This window comes from Ailuropoda melanoleuca, chromosome 11 (assembly GCF_002007445.2).
Source record: "Ailuropoda melanoleuca isolate Jingjing chromosome 11, ASM200744v2, whole genome shotgun sequence".
Classification (NCBI taxonomy): Eukaryota; Metazoa; Chordata; class Mammalia; order Carnivora; family Ursidae; genus Ailuropoda; species Ailuropoda melanoleuca.
Genome location: NC_048228.1, coordinates 110,364,279 through 110,380,326, shown reverse-complemented (window position 1 = coordinate 110,380,326; position 16,048 = coordinate 110,364,279). Strand labels below are relative to the sequence as shown.

The 16,048-nt window shown below is 50.3% G+C and overlaps 1 protein-coding gene across 7 annotated transcripts in view; it reads left to right on the top strand.

Annotated features, from left to right (window-relative positions):
- The window catches only part of PCGF3 (polycomb group ring finger 3), a 44,072-nt gene that overhangs the window by 18,511 nt on the left and 9,513 nt on the right, over positions 1-16,048 (top strand). For 6 of the 7 annotated variants that reach the window (XM_011231283.3, XM_034672280.1, XM_019805052.2 and 3 more), the window contains 3 exons: positions 6,727-6,837; positions 7,722-7,810; positions 14,400-14,537. In XM_011231283.3, the coding sequence (XP_011229585.1) occupies positions 6,727-6,837; positions 7,722-7,810; positions 14,400-14,537 (338 nt within the window). The other variant, XM_034672279.1, reaches the window with a different exon arrangement.

Here is a 16,048-nt window from a genome sequence, read left to right as displayed (position 1 = left end):
CTCTGTTCCCTGTAGAAGAGGCCTTCTTGGTGGAGAATTAGTTTTTCAGTGGTCTTTTGTTTCCTTTTTTAATAATTTTTAAAAATCTGCCTTTATAGAGGCTACATTTTATAAAATTTATCATCAAATAGTCTATGTTTTATGTTGTACCACCCCTCCCTGCTTTACATGGCTCACAGCTTGCTTCTTCCGCCAGCGTGGTGGAGAGGTGCTCACCAGGACGTCGGGCTCTGCCCGTCTTGACGACGGCTGCATGGGATTCGTTCTGCTCCTGGACTCCTCCTGACGGGTACATAGGATGTTCCCGTCTTTGGCTTTAACAGAGGGTGGGGGGTACGCCGAACACCCTTTTGCACACTTTCGTGGGTGTGGGTGAGTATATTTGGCTTTATTCTGGAAGTAGAGTCACGAGGCCAAGGGTTCTGCATTTGTTTCTTTCTCTTGCGCCTTCGCCCTGGCTGGATTAGGAGTCGGCAGACTACAAGCCGGATCTGCCCTTTCGCCAATCTTTACATGACTCATGAGCCAAGAATGTTTTTTACACTTTTAAATGGTTAGGAAAAAGTCAAAAGAATCACATTTGTGATGTGAAAGTTACATTAATTGAAATTCCATCACCCATAAGTAGTGTTATTGGAACAGAGCACGCTTCCTCTTTCCTGTGTCATTTGTCTTCACGTCACAGCACCGAGCAGGTATTGGCGGCAGACTGGATGGGGCCCTCTCGCCATTCCGCACACAACAGATCTCAGAAACTCAGTTGCCCTTTTAAGCCACAGTGAAAGGTAGATGGCTTTGTTACGGAGCCGTCGTTCTGAGCCGATGGCGCTGTGACGTGCCGCCATGCTGGGATGAAGGCGCGGAACGTGTGCTGTCATCACCAGACTGAACGCACAAGACTCCCAGTGCACAAGAAAGCAACATTTGGGCAGAACTGAAAATCTAAAGTGGAATATCTCATCACAGCATAATTTCTTCAGAGAAATCAGAAATGAAGATAAGGCTGCAAAGTAAGTTTCTGATTGGCTCGTGTGTTAGCCAAAGAGGAAAGCCATTCACTGGTGGTAAGTTAACTAGATCCTGTTTGTAGCAGCACAGGCAACGCACCCTGAGAGAACGAGCTTGTTTCCGGGAGGGAGCTTCCGGAAGCAACGTCAGTAGTCACTGAGGAAGCAAGGCAGGCGGTGTTGAGTGCTTTTCCTTGGCCTTGATGTCTCCAGTCTGCTCAGCTGTTCGTTCAGTGAGCTTGGAGTGACTAAAGCAGTCATCCCTCCGAGCAGTCTGCGTGGAGCACCTGCAGCCGGGAGTATTTCCACGGGGACTGAGGAACCTGTGATCCGGTCCAGCCTGGAGTGGAAGCAGCTACGCTGTGGTGGTAGGAACGTGTGTGGGTCAGGAAGATGCTCTGTGGACGAACAGACCACGCCTGTGAGAATGGAAGGTGTCTGGAGGACGTCATGTTCATTCAGCCGCACACTGTTGAAATGAATCTTCCCTGTGTCATTGAACAGTGGAGTCCGCAGTAGACGTCATCACTCTTTCAGATGTCACTGTCCCGGGGCAGAGGAGCTCCTGTCCCAAGTGGAGGCTGAACACCCTGACTTTCCCTCCCACACAGCCCTTTCATGGCTTAGTAGCGGTGAGGTGTGTGTGCGTGTGGTGTTTGGAGCTAAGGGCAGAGGAGATGTTCAGAATGGAAAGAAGCACCTTTAACATTGAATGACTTCAGAAACTACCTTTTGCCAAGGACTTGATAATGTTTCGTCATGGAGTCAGGCTGACGTCATAAGGCGAGGCCGTCGGACTTCGATTCAGCCCCCGCAGCAGTGACCCCTGCAGGTGCCACAAGCAGTGTCGCACTGCTCGACAGACCTGGTGCCGTCACAAGGGAAAGGAGGAGGGCTATCTCTGAGTCCGTGCAGATTTGCAGCAGGCTTGTTTTCTGAGCTCTAGCTGCAGGCCCAGGACCTCGACACAAGTGCAAGGGCAGTTCCCACCTTTCAGAGCTCACTGACTGTGCTGCTGTGGGGAACGACTGGCCCTCAGTGTAACGGCGTCACCAGGGCCAGCGACAGGAGGAGAGGCTCACGGAGTTCTGTGAACACCTCCTCACCGACGCATGAGCCACACAAAGTCATGTGCTTGTGGACTGATGTCAGCATTTCCGTGTGAGAAGACATTTTCAGAAATGAAAATATGTAAAATCTCGTTCAAGATGGGATCACTTTTGATGATAAGGAACACTAACTTTTAACCCCAATTAAATATCATCCCCCCAAAAGGAGTCCATTTTTCTTGTTAGTAGCCTGTAGTACAAAAAATTGTACTCAATTATAATTACCATATTTTAAAATTTCATGACTTCTGGTTTCTGGTTCCTCATGTAAGGAGCTTGGAAGTCGCCACTCTGTCCTAACGAATAAGAAGCTGAGCAGACTGAGAAATCAGCCACTTTTCTTAGATTGTAAGAGGGGTGGATACAGGGCAAACCGCTGCCCCAAGATTGGACAGACTGGATATGGGGTTCCCCGGCCTTCCAGGGCAGAGGCTCCGAGCAGAAGCCTCTGTGTGAATGGGCACAGGGCCGAAAACCTGTACTGTGGTTGTGGAATTGCTGGAGGCTCCATGTGGACAAGTCAGAGAGAAAAACCTGCAGGGAGATCCAGTACTGTGAGTTTCACCCCCAGGAGCTCAGCCACTGTCTCTCAGTGCTTCCAGCAGGGGAAGAAGAGGGGCCATTCTGAAATACTTCTAACAAGGCTGCCCCTCAGGGACTAGCTGAGCAAGGGAAGCCGGTCAGCTTCAGCCACCCCTTCCCACCGAAAGGGGGAGAACACAGCTGGGAAGCACTGGTCAAGTTCAGTGTGGAGGCCCCGGCTCCTTGAGACCAAGACCTAATCAGAGGAGCACAGAGCCCTTCCCCTTCCCCAGCCCTCACCACATCACTGAAGACCTGTTCCAGTAACTCCTCTTTCCCGGGACATCACAGCTGGCTCACAAGAAAACACAGAAACAGAGTTTCAAGAGACAGAACAAACATCAGAACCAGACGTGGCAGGCATGTTGGAATCATCAGACTGGAATTTAAAACAACTGTGGTCATTATGCTGAGGGCTCTACTGGATAAAGTGGACAGCTTGCTGGGACAGGTGGGCAGTGTAAGCAGAGGGATGGAAACCCTTAGAAAGAAGCAAAAAGAAATGCCGGAGATAAAACCACAGTAGCAGAAATGAAGAAAGCCTCGGGTAGAATAGTAACAGGACTTGTGTGGGGAAGAACCTTGAGGTTGGGGATCTATCAAGAGAAACTCCAAGTCTGAAAATAAAAGAGGGTATACATGAAACAAAATCAGTCTCCAAGGATGTGGGACAGCCGCAAAGGTGTACTGTACACGTCACGGGAACATGAGACGCGGAGGAGACAGAGAAGGAACAGCATAAATACATGAGCCGATAATGAGTGAGAATTTCCTCAAACTAACGTCAGACACCAAAGCCCAGATCCAGGATGCTCAGAGACCACCAGGCAGGATCAGTGCCAGGAACACGAGACCTGTGCATATCATTTTCAAGCTACAGAGTAATCAAAACTAAATGAGCCAGAGGGAGAAAACACCTTATTACAGAGGAGCGAAGGTAGGAATTCACCTGGCTTCTCCTCGAAAACCACACGAGCAAGGAGACTGGAGAGTGCAGTGTATAGTGTTGAGAGAAGAAACCACCGACCTGGAGTTTTGTGTCCTGCAGACAGGAGGAGAAATAGAGACCTTCTCAGTGAGACAGAGGGCGAGGGAACTCGTCAGTAGACTTGTTTTGCAAGACCATACAAGAAGGTCTTCAGGGAGAAGGAGGTGCTGTAGGTTGGAAACTTGGACCCACGTGAAGGAAGGAAGGAAGAGCACCAGAGAAGGAATAGTGAAGGTAAAGTGAAAACTTTTGTCTTTCTTCGTCTGACAGATGACAGTTTGTTCAAAATAATGAAAGCAAGAATGTACTCTTGAAAACATGCTAACATACGTATCGTATGTATATTTCAATAAAACATTTGCCTTCTCCCCTATTCCAAACCTACCTACGTCATAGCTCAGCTTCGCCACTTAGCTCACGCATCCCCAGTGTCTGCTCCATGTCTGCTGCGTTCGTTGACCGGACGCTTGCCAGCCCAGAGGCTGGCGCTCTGAATGGGGTGTTGGTCTAAGTGGTGCACGTGCCTGATGGGGGAGGGGCGGGGGAGCCGTCTTTCACCCCTGAGTGTGGAGTGGGCCGTGGGACCCGCACATGCCCACGTCACTGAGGAGGAGCTGAGAGCACAGGGAAGGACACTGGCTGGTGCCCAGGGTAGCATCACGTTAATCACTCCCCTGGACTCTCCTACCACCCTAATCACACCAGGATTATAACTTGTAATTTCTATAAAAATGAGATCATGCTACACAGTCTGTCTTTTTCATGACGACATATTGTGGTGCTTGCTCCACATCAAAAGGACAACCTTGGGGCACCTGGGTCGCTCATTCGGTCGAGTGTCGGACTCTTGATTTTGGCTCAGGTCGTGATCTCAGGGTTGTGGGATCGAGCCCTGAGTCAGACTCAACACTCAGTGGGGAGTCTGCTAGAGATTCTTTCCCTTTCCCTCGCTCTCTGCCCCTCCCCCGACTTACGCGTGCACTCGCTCTCTCACTCTCTCTCTAAAATAAATAAATCTTTAAAAAAAATATGTGACCTGTATTTTTTTTAAAGTAGGCTCCACACCCAGCATGGAGCCCAGTGTGGGGTTTTGAACTCACGACCCTGAGATCAAGACCTGAGCTGAGATCAAGAGTCAGACGCTCAACCGACAGAGCTGCCCAGGCGCCCTGATCTGTATCATTTTTAGTGGCTGCATGTATTGCACTGAACAAACGGCCTTATCCCAGGGTAGCAAATAAATCAGATTCATGTCACACGTTGACTCTGCCAGTAGTGGGTGGGACATTGGATGCAGCATTGAGAAGGGTTCTGAGGTGTCTTGGCCTCGCCCTTCTGGCAGGCCCAGCCCCCGTATCTGTTGTTTCTGGCCCCTCAGTACCATGAATAAGGCTTCCGTGACTGTGTGCATTCCTCTCTCCTTATGCACTTAGTGTGGTTATTGCTTTAGGATAGATTAGCAGCAGAAATTTGGGTCCAGTGGTTAAGTTTTTAAATAGTTTTAAATAGCAAGTTACCTTGCTGAAAATTTACCCCGAGTAACATTTGTATTCTGGTATATTCCTGACATGGAGTATTGTTATTTTCAATCTTTTCATTCTTATAGGTGAAAAATTTTTAATGAGAATTAAAACAAGGTATTTGAATCTGCCTCATGTCCACATTAGGTGAGAATTCTCTCTCGCACTGACCAGCGGGACTGCACTGTCCTTCTTGGAGAAGTGGTGGGAATGGCCTCACACCATCAAGCCGTGCATTTCACACCTTTGCTCCTGAGCTGGCTTGTATATGATTGTTTAATCTCTTTCCAAGCTAATCCCAAATTTTCCACACCAGTCTTCTGCGCTGGCGCTTTGCTGTATTCGGTTCCAGCACCCACCCCGCTCCAGGCCAGCACTGCCGTCCCTTCAGTTCTGAGGGGCGCCCACTTTCTGCCTGAGCCCGCTGCCTCTGCACCCACGTGCTCCTGCGGGATTGGGCCTGCGCGGCGTCGGTGTGGGTCCGGGATGTGACCGAGCCGTACTCCGGGCTCCACGGAGCACGTGGTGTATAGGGGAGGACAAAGGTGCAGGTAGACAGTGCGACAGAGTGTCACGGGGTTAAGTGTGCGTAAGTATTTTTCACGGAGTGGTTTGTAGGGATGAGTTTGAGCAACGTGGGTGTAAACGCACTTTGCTGCCGTGTGCTGCGAGCAGCGACCGGCTGCTTCGTTGTCGGATATACACTTCAGAGTCTTCTTTGCTCAGAGTCGGTCAGTAGCTGCCTTGTGTCGCCATCGGCCTTTCAGCCTGCTTCTCCTGCCCTCTCACGGCCCGGCCCCACTCTGCGTGGGGAGCCCCCTCGGGAGCAGCCAGCAGCGACTGGCCTGCCGACCGCAGGGAGCAGGGGCGCTGACCGACATTGCTTCTGAGGAGAAGACCAGAGGGCAGTGTGCTGGCGTGGCCTCTGTTCCTAGGGAACCTTCCTGGGCTAGAGGGGTGGCTCTGCTGCCTCCCCAGGATTTGGCGAGTTGTGATGGCTTGCCACAGACACCGGGGGGCACTCTTTACCCACCGCCGGGCCCCCCCGGGGTGGCCGCCTGTAGCTGTGACGGGACAGTGCGCATCAGCCACACTCTGGTCTCTAAGCCGTGACCGACCATAGGCAGGCAGTGCGGGAAAGCCGGAGTCCATCAGTGGGTCATGTTTGCTGTGCCACTGGGGAGTCCCGGAACGTTGACCAGATGCCACACGCTGAGGATGGCAGTCTTGGGTTGGGGGGAGGTGGGGGGCCTGCAGCTTGCGGCCGGGGGTCTGCGCGTCTGCACGTGCCGGTGCTGCTGGTTTCAGCCTTGTGCCCGGCGCTTGCGCGGGCCGGGGCAGCAGCTGCTCTGAGGTTCTGAGGGTGGCAATGCAGAGTTACCGTCTCGTCTTCTCACAAGGGGCAGCCGTCGAAGCCCCCGACCCAGGGGCGCTGTTTTCTCCACGTGGTATTTGTGAACAGAATTTTAATGTGACTCGCTGCCTTCTTAAGATTAAGAGTATATATTCATTTTTAATAGCGGAAATGAGAAAACAGAGGGAATTCTACCACAAGTTAGGCATGGAAGTGCCTGGAGATATCAAGGGGGAGACCTGTTCTGCAAAACAGCACCTAGATCCCCATCGGAACGGTGAGTGGGCTCCGGCGTGCCTGTGGCCAAGGCAGGGCTATGTTGTGAGCTCCGTACTCAGGACGCCCTGTGCCCCTCCAGCAGTTTCTAGTACAGCCTGGGAACGGACGTTCTCCATCGCTTCTGGTGCCGATGGGAACATGGGGCAGAGCTGAGAAATGGGCCAGAGACAGAGGGGGCCCCGAAAGTACCTGGAGGTGGGGTGCATGCAGATGGGCCTCCTGAGACTTCCCTTCAGTTTTGTCTGTCCTGCTTCAGTGCAAAATTAGTGGTATTTTAAAGTTTGTACATACTATAACAAATTATTCAAACATTTGATGCCATGGTGTTTTTCTAGTGACCACAGGGGTTCCTGAGAAGTTTCTAGACTGCCCTGCATATTTCTAACAATGTTAAAAGAAAGGAGAGGTCCTACCTGGCCCCTAGGAAAGGCAGGGTCTGTGTGCTACACCCCCGTGGAGGCAGAGGGAGGCAGTTGGGGGCTGTTGGGGAAGCCAGGGATTTTGTCCCAACCATTTACTTATGACGGGGTCTTCATTTTAAAAGTAGTGTTGGAATGATTAAGATTATAGGAGCCCTGCATTACCTAGTTGGTAGTTGGTATATTAAGCATTGAATAGTTTTGGGTGCGGGGGGCTTCTCTGCCCCTTTCGCCGTCCCCTTCGGCCTTGTCTGCTGTGCCCTTGTACACACGCTTGCAGACCCATGTACAGCTCACATCAGCTTCCTGGGGCCCCCGCACTTTAAGGAACACAGTGTTTTAGCAGGTGCTCTGTAAACCAGCTCTCCCCGATTTCATACCCTTTCGAAGGTACAACTGTCTTACTTGAATGAGTCTTTATATATGGGTTTCATAATACAGTATCTTGTGTTCTCGCTGAAAGGTGAAACCAAAGCAGACGACAGTCCGCACAAAGAAGCAGCAGAGGAGAGGCAGGACGAGGACAACGACTACCACCGGAGCGACGAGCAGGTAGGTGTGCTCGCGCTGCAGGGAGCCTCGCCGTCCCGCCGGGTGTCCTCCGCCTGAAACGGGAAGGCCAGGCAGCCAGGACGGTAGACACGCTGAAATGTAGTTTTTCCTTCTTTATCTTTTCTTTCTAATTGCCAGAGTAGTACATGCTCGCTACAAAACATTTTAAATATGAAAAAATGAAGTCACTCCACCCTCCGCACGCTACTCCCCAAGTGGGTAATTCAGTGCCAGGCGTTCCCGTGTCGCATCCCAGGAGGTACGGGCCAGTGGTGTGTTGGAGAGAGACAGTGCAGCGCTGAGCAGTCTGCATACGCCACTCACTGCTTTACCGCACTAGAAAGGGAGGAGTGAACCGTCCAGGGATGCTGTAAAAGCTTTTGATCCGATCCCATACCCATGTCTACCGAACTTTCTCATAGAGTACCCTAGCTTCAAAGCTCTCACGGTCATCGTAGCGAAATTAGAATCGTCATCTCATTAACATGAGAGACAAGAAAGTGCAGATTATCAGCTGTTACTCAGCGTGGTTCTGAAGAGCCCGGCACGCACCGAGGAGACAGACCGAGAAGAGACGTGTGTGTGTGTGCGTGTGCGTGCGTGTGTGCGCGTACATGCGACAGCAGAATGCCGTCCCTCTCACATCACACCGTTGTCTGACATAACCTAAGACCATCAACGGGGACACTGGTAGAACTTGTGGTTGCTCATTAGGGGATGAGGTCAAGCTGTAACCTCAGTAGGCTTGGGGGGGCCCTATTCACATAACTTATAAAGACTTAAAAGTATTCTAACAAGAAAATGTGAGGCTAAATGAAACCACCGAAACCTTATGGAAGAACATAAGAGGAGAACCTGAATAATCAGGTGTGAAGATGTCCATTCTCCCCAGTGAATCTCCGTGGTTATGATTTTAACTGTTCATTGTAGAATTTAGTCGCTGCTTCTGAAGCTCGTCTGGGAGACAAAGAGCTCAAACAGAGCCATGAAAACGAGGGCTATTGTCTGTATCTGACTGTGTATGTGCACACATACACACTCATACATTCTGATGTGTGTATATTTAATATGTGTACTGATATGTATACACACGTGTGTACACGTATTTATTAAATACATAATTGGAATAGTGTGGTTTGAGTACAAGAATAGAATAACAATCTTAATTTTCAGATGATACGGTTCTGTATTGTTAAAAAAAATTACCATGAGCATTCCAGAAATAGAGGTGTGTCTCTGTGGAAATACAGGATGTGATCAGCTGTGCCTCAGGTCAGTGGATAACAGAAGGAACAGTCGGAAACAGGCACCCCTTGCTGGACATTCCTGGATTCTGGGCCCCTCCACGGTGCCCCGTGTCAGTGTGCGAGCAGGCTGCAGGCCCGGCCTCCGGCGCACGGGCCCAGGACTGCCGAAGGTGTGCATGCAGGGGCCGCCCCCTCATACTTCATTTCTCGTTCATTGGTTTTTAAATTTCCATTGTTTAATGTCACTAATTTTTGCCTCTTTTATCCTCCCCGTGCCAAGGATTCATCTGTTTGATCAGTTGTTTTCCAGGGAGTCAGTTTTTGGTTTTCATGAATCAGGTGTTCTCTGGTCTCTTGAGTTGAAGCCTGTGTCTCTGTGCCCTTCGCCTCCTGCATGTTCTAAGGGATTTTCAGGCACGAGCTTTCCTGTGCTTTCGACCGCGCTGCGCGGGGTGTCCTCGTTCCTCCCCTTCCCTCCCCTCTCTGGATCCTCTCCCCAGAGGCGGCTCTCTCTTGTCTCCTCCAGCAGTGTAGAGATGTCGCTCGCCCTCTCTGTCTGTCTAGTAGCAGCGCTCTTAAATTGTCACACGTTTAACTGTGTATTTTGTGTCCGTTTATAGACTCAGCATCGGTAACTTCCATTACCTTGGTCTTGTCTGGCTCCCTCCGCCCGTGTGGGGGCTACCCACCCCTTCCAACAACCCCTCTAAAGCTTTGCTCCAGATCATTTTGGGTAGTTTTTAATCTGGTGTGATGCTGCTTTTATTCTAAGAATTTTTGCCTGATAATTTTACTAGAGTTTTCACACTGTGTTAATGTTTATTTTTTTTTTTTTAAAGATTTATTTATTTGAGAGAGAGCACGTGCGGGAGTGGAGGGAGGGTCAGAGGGACAGGGAGAATCTCAAGCAGACCCCCCTCTGGGTATCTTACAACCCACAAGGTCATGACCTGAGCCGAAACTAAGAGTCAGACACTCAAGTGACTGAGCCCCCAGGCGCCCCAATAAATACTTAGATTTAACAAAAGGTGGTACGGGTCTTTGTGGGCTTTTTCTCATACTGCTGGGTTTATCCCGTCTTCCTCTTTTGTGGAGTCTGTGTTTCTTCAGGGGCGGGGTGGGGGGCATCCCTCCTCATTTCTTTTCAGAGAGGGTGAGTGCGTCGCGGACTTCGAGTCCCTCCGTGTTTCCCATGCATGTCTGCATGATAATGTGGCTGGGTATCGAATTCTAAATTCGGGATAACTTTGAAGACAAACCCTTCCTTCTCCTGTCACTCAGATGACTTGACTGAATTGTGCACTTTTCACACTAAGCATCAGCAAAGGAAAAACAGCTAAGAGAAGTATGAGCCCAAGTCCGAGTCCACCTGCAGCCGGAGTCCTCGGGCCCCGACGCTGACACTCGATGCTTGCCAGGGTTTACTGCTCTCGAACCACGGCTGGGCTGCAGCTCTAGGTCTTTTGTTCAGCAGAGAATTCGAATGCCTGGCACTGTCCTGAATTTATTCGTCATAGAGCACTGGGGACGTTTCGGTCAGCTGGAAGTGTTACTCAGACACCTTGGTGGCTCAGCACCCTGCTCTCTCGCTGCTCCCACTGCCCTCTGCCCTTGTCCCTGTTCCCATCCTTGTCCTGAGCATGTTTCTCTCTGACATGTGGCATGAGAACGCCCACCCTGGACTGCCGCCAGATGGGCCTGGAGCACTGGTGAGTCACTAAAGCAAACGTAAGAAAATTAGCATATACACCTACTTTTAAGAAGAATTTGGCCCTCCTGTATGGCCCACATTCTGCTGCTTTTTTTTTTTTTTAAAGATTTTATTTATTTATTCGACAGAGAGAGAGAGACAGCCAGCGAGAGAGGGAACACAAGCAGGGGGAGTGGGAGAGGAAGAAGCAGGCTCATAGCGGAGGAGCCTGATGTGGGGCTTGATCCCATAATGCCAGGATCACGCCCTGAGCTGAAGGCAGACGCTTAACCGCTGTGCCACCCAGGCGCCCCTCTGCCTGCTTTTGAGCAAATGGCTGTTCACTGTTCTCAGAGGTGCCCTTGACCTGTGGGGGTCCCTGCACGAACAGCCGCAGGAGGGCTGTGAGAACTTTGAACTGTCGGGAAGTACATGCCGAGCCCAACACAGCTGGGCGTGGTGTCCAGGCACCAGAAAGGAGGGGCCAGGGCCAGTCTTTAGATGCCTGCCCTCCCAGGTCTGTGGGATGCAGGATGCAGCATGCGCCTGAGTTACGCTGGTGGCTGGGGGTGCAGGCTCAGCCCTGTGGGACAGTGCGGTGGGGGGTCTGGCGCCATCCCACAAACCCCAAGCACCTCCCCTGTTGGGGCCCCTCCCCCCCATCCTGGTGAGGGGGGGGCAGGGAGCCATCTGCAAGGGACGATGTGCTGGTCAGGGAGCTCCAGGTGTGTCGTGGCGGGGGGCGGAGCAGGGCCCTGCAGCAGGGTAGGTGTGGCCTGCCCATGGGGCACAAGGCTGAGGGAGGCCAGAGCTCCCCATATGGGAAGGCGACCAGGCAGCATCTATGGCTTGGGCAGTGGGGTGGCATGAGTTTGGCTTGGGACACGTGCGAAAGTGAGCCTGTGGGACACACTGGTGAACTGGGGAGGAGGACACAGGCCTTGGGGCTTTTACAGCCAGTGAACAGAGAACTGTGTGCTAGGCTGGCTTGCTGGGTTTATAGTTACATCTGTGTGGCCAGAAACCATGGGAAATGGAGGACATGTGTCTTTTCTACAGCTGACTTTTTCAGTCGCAATTCTGTTTCTGAGAATTTGGGGATGCATCACGAAACCATGCTGTGTGCTGTGCGCACAGGCTATGGGGTGCAGGACCACACTTGTCATTGCTTACTGGCCTATCTGTCCAGAGTCCTAGTCACTCTGGTGCTCAGACACTTGAGGTGCTGACCAGCATGGCTGTCCAGGTCTCCTGTGCACGTCCCTGACAGGACTTGCTATTCCAAGACGTGATGCCCGGTTGTCGTCCTCATTCCCGTCTTCGTGTGCGTACCAGTGGTGTAGGCGTCTTTTCAAATGTTTCCTGGTTCTCTTGGTGCTTCCATTTTTTATCAGATTACTTATTCTGTCATGGACTTTGTGTACTGGGTAATCCGACATTTCCCTCAGGTGTTGTGTGGGGCCTGATTGTCCTGGGTCACCGTGCGCGGCCTCGAGACTCTGGCGTGGACTCATCGTTATTCAGAACTTTGCAATCTCAAAGTAATGAAATTCATCAGTGTTTCCTTTCGTATCTCAGGAAATTTCCCCACCCCAAGGTCATAAATATGTTCTCCTACATTTTCTTGTAAAGTATTTTAAAGTTTTACTTTTATAGTGAGATTATAAGCCAGCAGCAGGTGATCTGTGCGCAGCTGGAGGGGAGGTCAAGTGTTTTTTCCTCCCGGGTTGGCCAGTTGGCTTCTCAGCATTGGCTAATAGGCCCTCCCCACCTGGTTCATAAGAGCTTTACCCCGTGCTGGTTTCCATCCGTGCTTGAGTCGGTTCTGTTCTGTTCTACTGCTGCTGTCTCCCCTGGTGCTAAAACAACAGGGAATTTACTGAGTGGCAATGATGTAATCATTTTACCTGTTAAGTTGTGGTTTCTGATGGGCATATGCCCCCTTATTTTTCTTCTTCAAAGTTATCTTGACTAATGATGCCCCTTTGCTCTGCCAAATAAAAATTAGAAACCGACCTGCCACACTCCCTGAGCAACCTTGATGGCCTAGACGTCCCACCCCAGCTCACCTCTGCCTCCCCGACGAGGGTGCCCTCTGCTCCTCAGTTCCTGCTTTGTTTACAGATGGTTCATTTCATCTCGTTCTTGAGCGGTAACATCCCTGCTGCTTTTCTGCCGCGCTTTCCAGCGGCCACGTCTGCAGATCGCCTGCAGCCCCTTCCTGCTGCCTTCCCCGTGCCTTTATTTCTTTTGTTTTGGATTCTTTTGCTTCCTAAATTAGAGTTTATGTCTTCCATCATTTTGATCCTTTGTCGTTATTTCTTAAATTCTGCCTTTCCCTTGTTCTCCCTTCTTCCTTCAGAACTTGTTACGTGTGTGTTAGACCCTCAGTCTGCTGCCCCCTTACCTTTTCCTTGTTTTGTTACTTTAATTGCTATCTTGGTCTCTGCTTCTTTTAGGTAATTTCCCGAAGTTGGTCTTTCACGAAACGGGTCTGTGTTCTGCTCAGACGGACCTGCGGTTCGGCCGCCCACTGGGTTTTTACAAGTTGTGTTTGGTTATCTTTTACACCTGCCTGGTTTTTATTCATAGTGCATTATGTTTTAAACTCCTTCTTTTTATCTCTAGTCATTTTAGACCTACATATTTCAGTTAACTCCTCTATTCTTTTTTTTTTTTTTTGAGGGAGAGAGAACGTGCAGGCGGTGGGGGGGCGGAGGGAGAGGGAGAATCTCAAGCAGGCTCCACAGCCAACGTAGACCCCCACAGGGCTCAGTCTCACGACCCTGAGATCATGCCCTGAGCTGAAATCAAGAGTCGGCTGCTCAACCAACTAAGCCACCCAGGCACCCCTCCTTTGTTAATTCTTTTATCAGGATGTTGGGGGGTCTGGTTGTGCCATTTTTTGTGGCTGCTGCTGGAGAATTCTTCGTTTGTGAGTGCTGTGTTGACTGGGGCCTTCTCGGCAATCCTGCATGGCCTGGAGATCCTTCGTTTTGCATCTGCCAGGCACTCCCTGGTCCCAGAATCCCTTTTGCTTAGTTACGTTCTGGTTCCTTGTCACACACCATGCACTGTGACCCCACTGAGTTGTTGATTGTCCAAGAGGTAACTATGAACTTTCAAACTTTGTGCCTTTGCTTATGGTTTTTTCCTGAGCCCAGAGTCCATCCTTCTCTAGTGACTTTGCCGTCCTGTTTCAAGGCCAGGTATCCCACTGCTTCCTTTATAAAGGCTTCCTCGGTGCATTCATGCAGAGTCAGGGGTGCCCACCACTGCTGGCTGCGTGTCCTTCCTCATCATGCCAGCAGAGCGTTTGGCACAGCCGGTGGGATGGGGCTTGGGGAGAAGCTCGGACGGAGCTGTGGTCTGTCCGTTTACCTCCGAGACCAGTGCCGTGTGTACAACGAATAAATAATTCTCAGACTTACTTTGAAGTACTATGTTGGTAAGACAGAATTAACAGTGTTCGATTATATTTCACAAAATGGTGAACGGATTCTAAGGTAGTGTGTATAAAACGATTAAAGTAAAACCCTTGTGCACAGTGCTGCGGTCAAACAGATCTCTGATCTGTCACGCCGAGCGCAGAGGCCTACCGCACGGCGGGCCCCTCCCGGCGAGGCCTGCCAGCCGTGTCTGTCTCTCGCAGGTGAGCATCTGTCTGGAGTGTAACAGCAGCAAACTGCGCGGCTTGAAGCGGAAATGGATCCGCTGCTCGGCCCAAGCGACAGTCCTGCACCTGAAGAAGTTCATCGCCAAAAAACTTAACCTTTCGTCTTTCAACGAGGTAATAGTTGTACCGCAAATAGAAACTATAACAAATCATTTCTCGTTTGTGAAAGTGATACTTCCAAAATTCTTTAGGGTTTTTTTTGTTTTTACATTTTCTTTGGAGATTTTAAATCAGGGGGGAAAAAGATCTCTGTTTTGCGTGCTCCCAGATAGTGTGATGGGACGTGGTGGTGAAGAGAGTGGCGGGAAGGCCAGATGTGAGCGTGGGGAGCCCCTTAACGGGAGAGAAAGCTGGCGGGGGTGGCAGGGAGACGGCGACATGTATAAAAGGCTTCCTTTTTAAATTTCACAATGGATGGACGATTGGCTGGGTTGGGGGTGAAACTGGTGGCAGGTAGATAGGTAAGATACTTTCAGGTGTTTTGTGGTAAACGATGGGAATTCAATAAAAGCCAGCTGCCATGGTACGCACAGGGCTGGTGGACGGAAGCCCGGGTGAGTATCGTGGCTCAGACGTCACCGGGGAGCCCTCCTGGGGTGGCAGCACTTATGCTAAGTTGTTGGGGTGCGGTGAGTATATTTTGCATGTGGGACAGATGTGGATTTTGAGGAACCAGAAGGCAGACCATAGTGGGTTAAATGGTGACCCCCACCAAAAGATGTGTCCATTTCCTAACCCCCAGAACATGTGAATATGACTTCATTAGAAAAAAAGGTCTTTGTCAATGTGTCAAGAATCTTGAGATGAAGAGATCACCCTGGCTCATCCAGCTGGGCCCTAAACTCAGTGACAGAGTCCTTGGGACAGGAGGGCAGACACAAATTGCCTCAGTAGGTTTTAAAAGATAGGTATCTTACAAAGTGTGTTCTCCAGCTACAGCAGCATGAAGCTAGAAATCAATAACAGAAGGAAGACTGGAAAGTTCACAAATTTCTGGAAATTAAACAGCACACTTTTTTTTTTTTTAAAAGATTTTATTTATTTATTTGACAGAGATAGAGACAGCCAGAGAGAGAGGGAACACAAGCAGGGGGAGTGGGAGAGGAAGAAGCAGGCTCACAGCAGAGGAGCCCGATGTGGGGCTCGATCCCATAACGCCGGGATCATGCCCTGAGCCGAAGGCAGACGCTTAACCGCTGTGCCACCCAGGCGCCCCTAAACAGCACACTTTTTGAAAAAGGTTTTGTTTATTTATTTGAGAGAGAGCACGAGCAGGGGGAGCAGCAGAGGCAGAGGGAGAAGCAAACTCCCCGCTGAGCAGGGAGCCCAAAGCAGGACTCGATCCCAGGGCCCCAAGATAAGACCTGAACTGAAGGCAGATGCTTAACCGACTGAGCCACCCAGGAGCCCCTAAACAACACACTCAAACAACTAATGGATCTAAGAGAACTTGGAAAATACTAAATAAAAATGAAAACACAACCTACCGAAACCTGTGGGATACAGCAAAAACAGTGCAAAGGGGGAAATTTATGCTGTAAATACTTACATTAAAAACAAGAAAGATCTCATCAACACCCTAAATTTGCAACTTGAAAAACTAGAAAAAGAACAAATGAAACGCA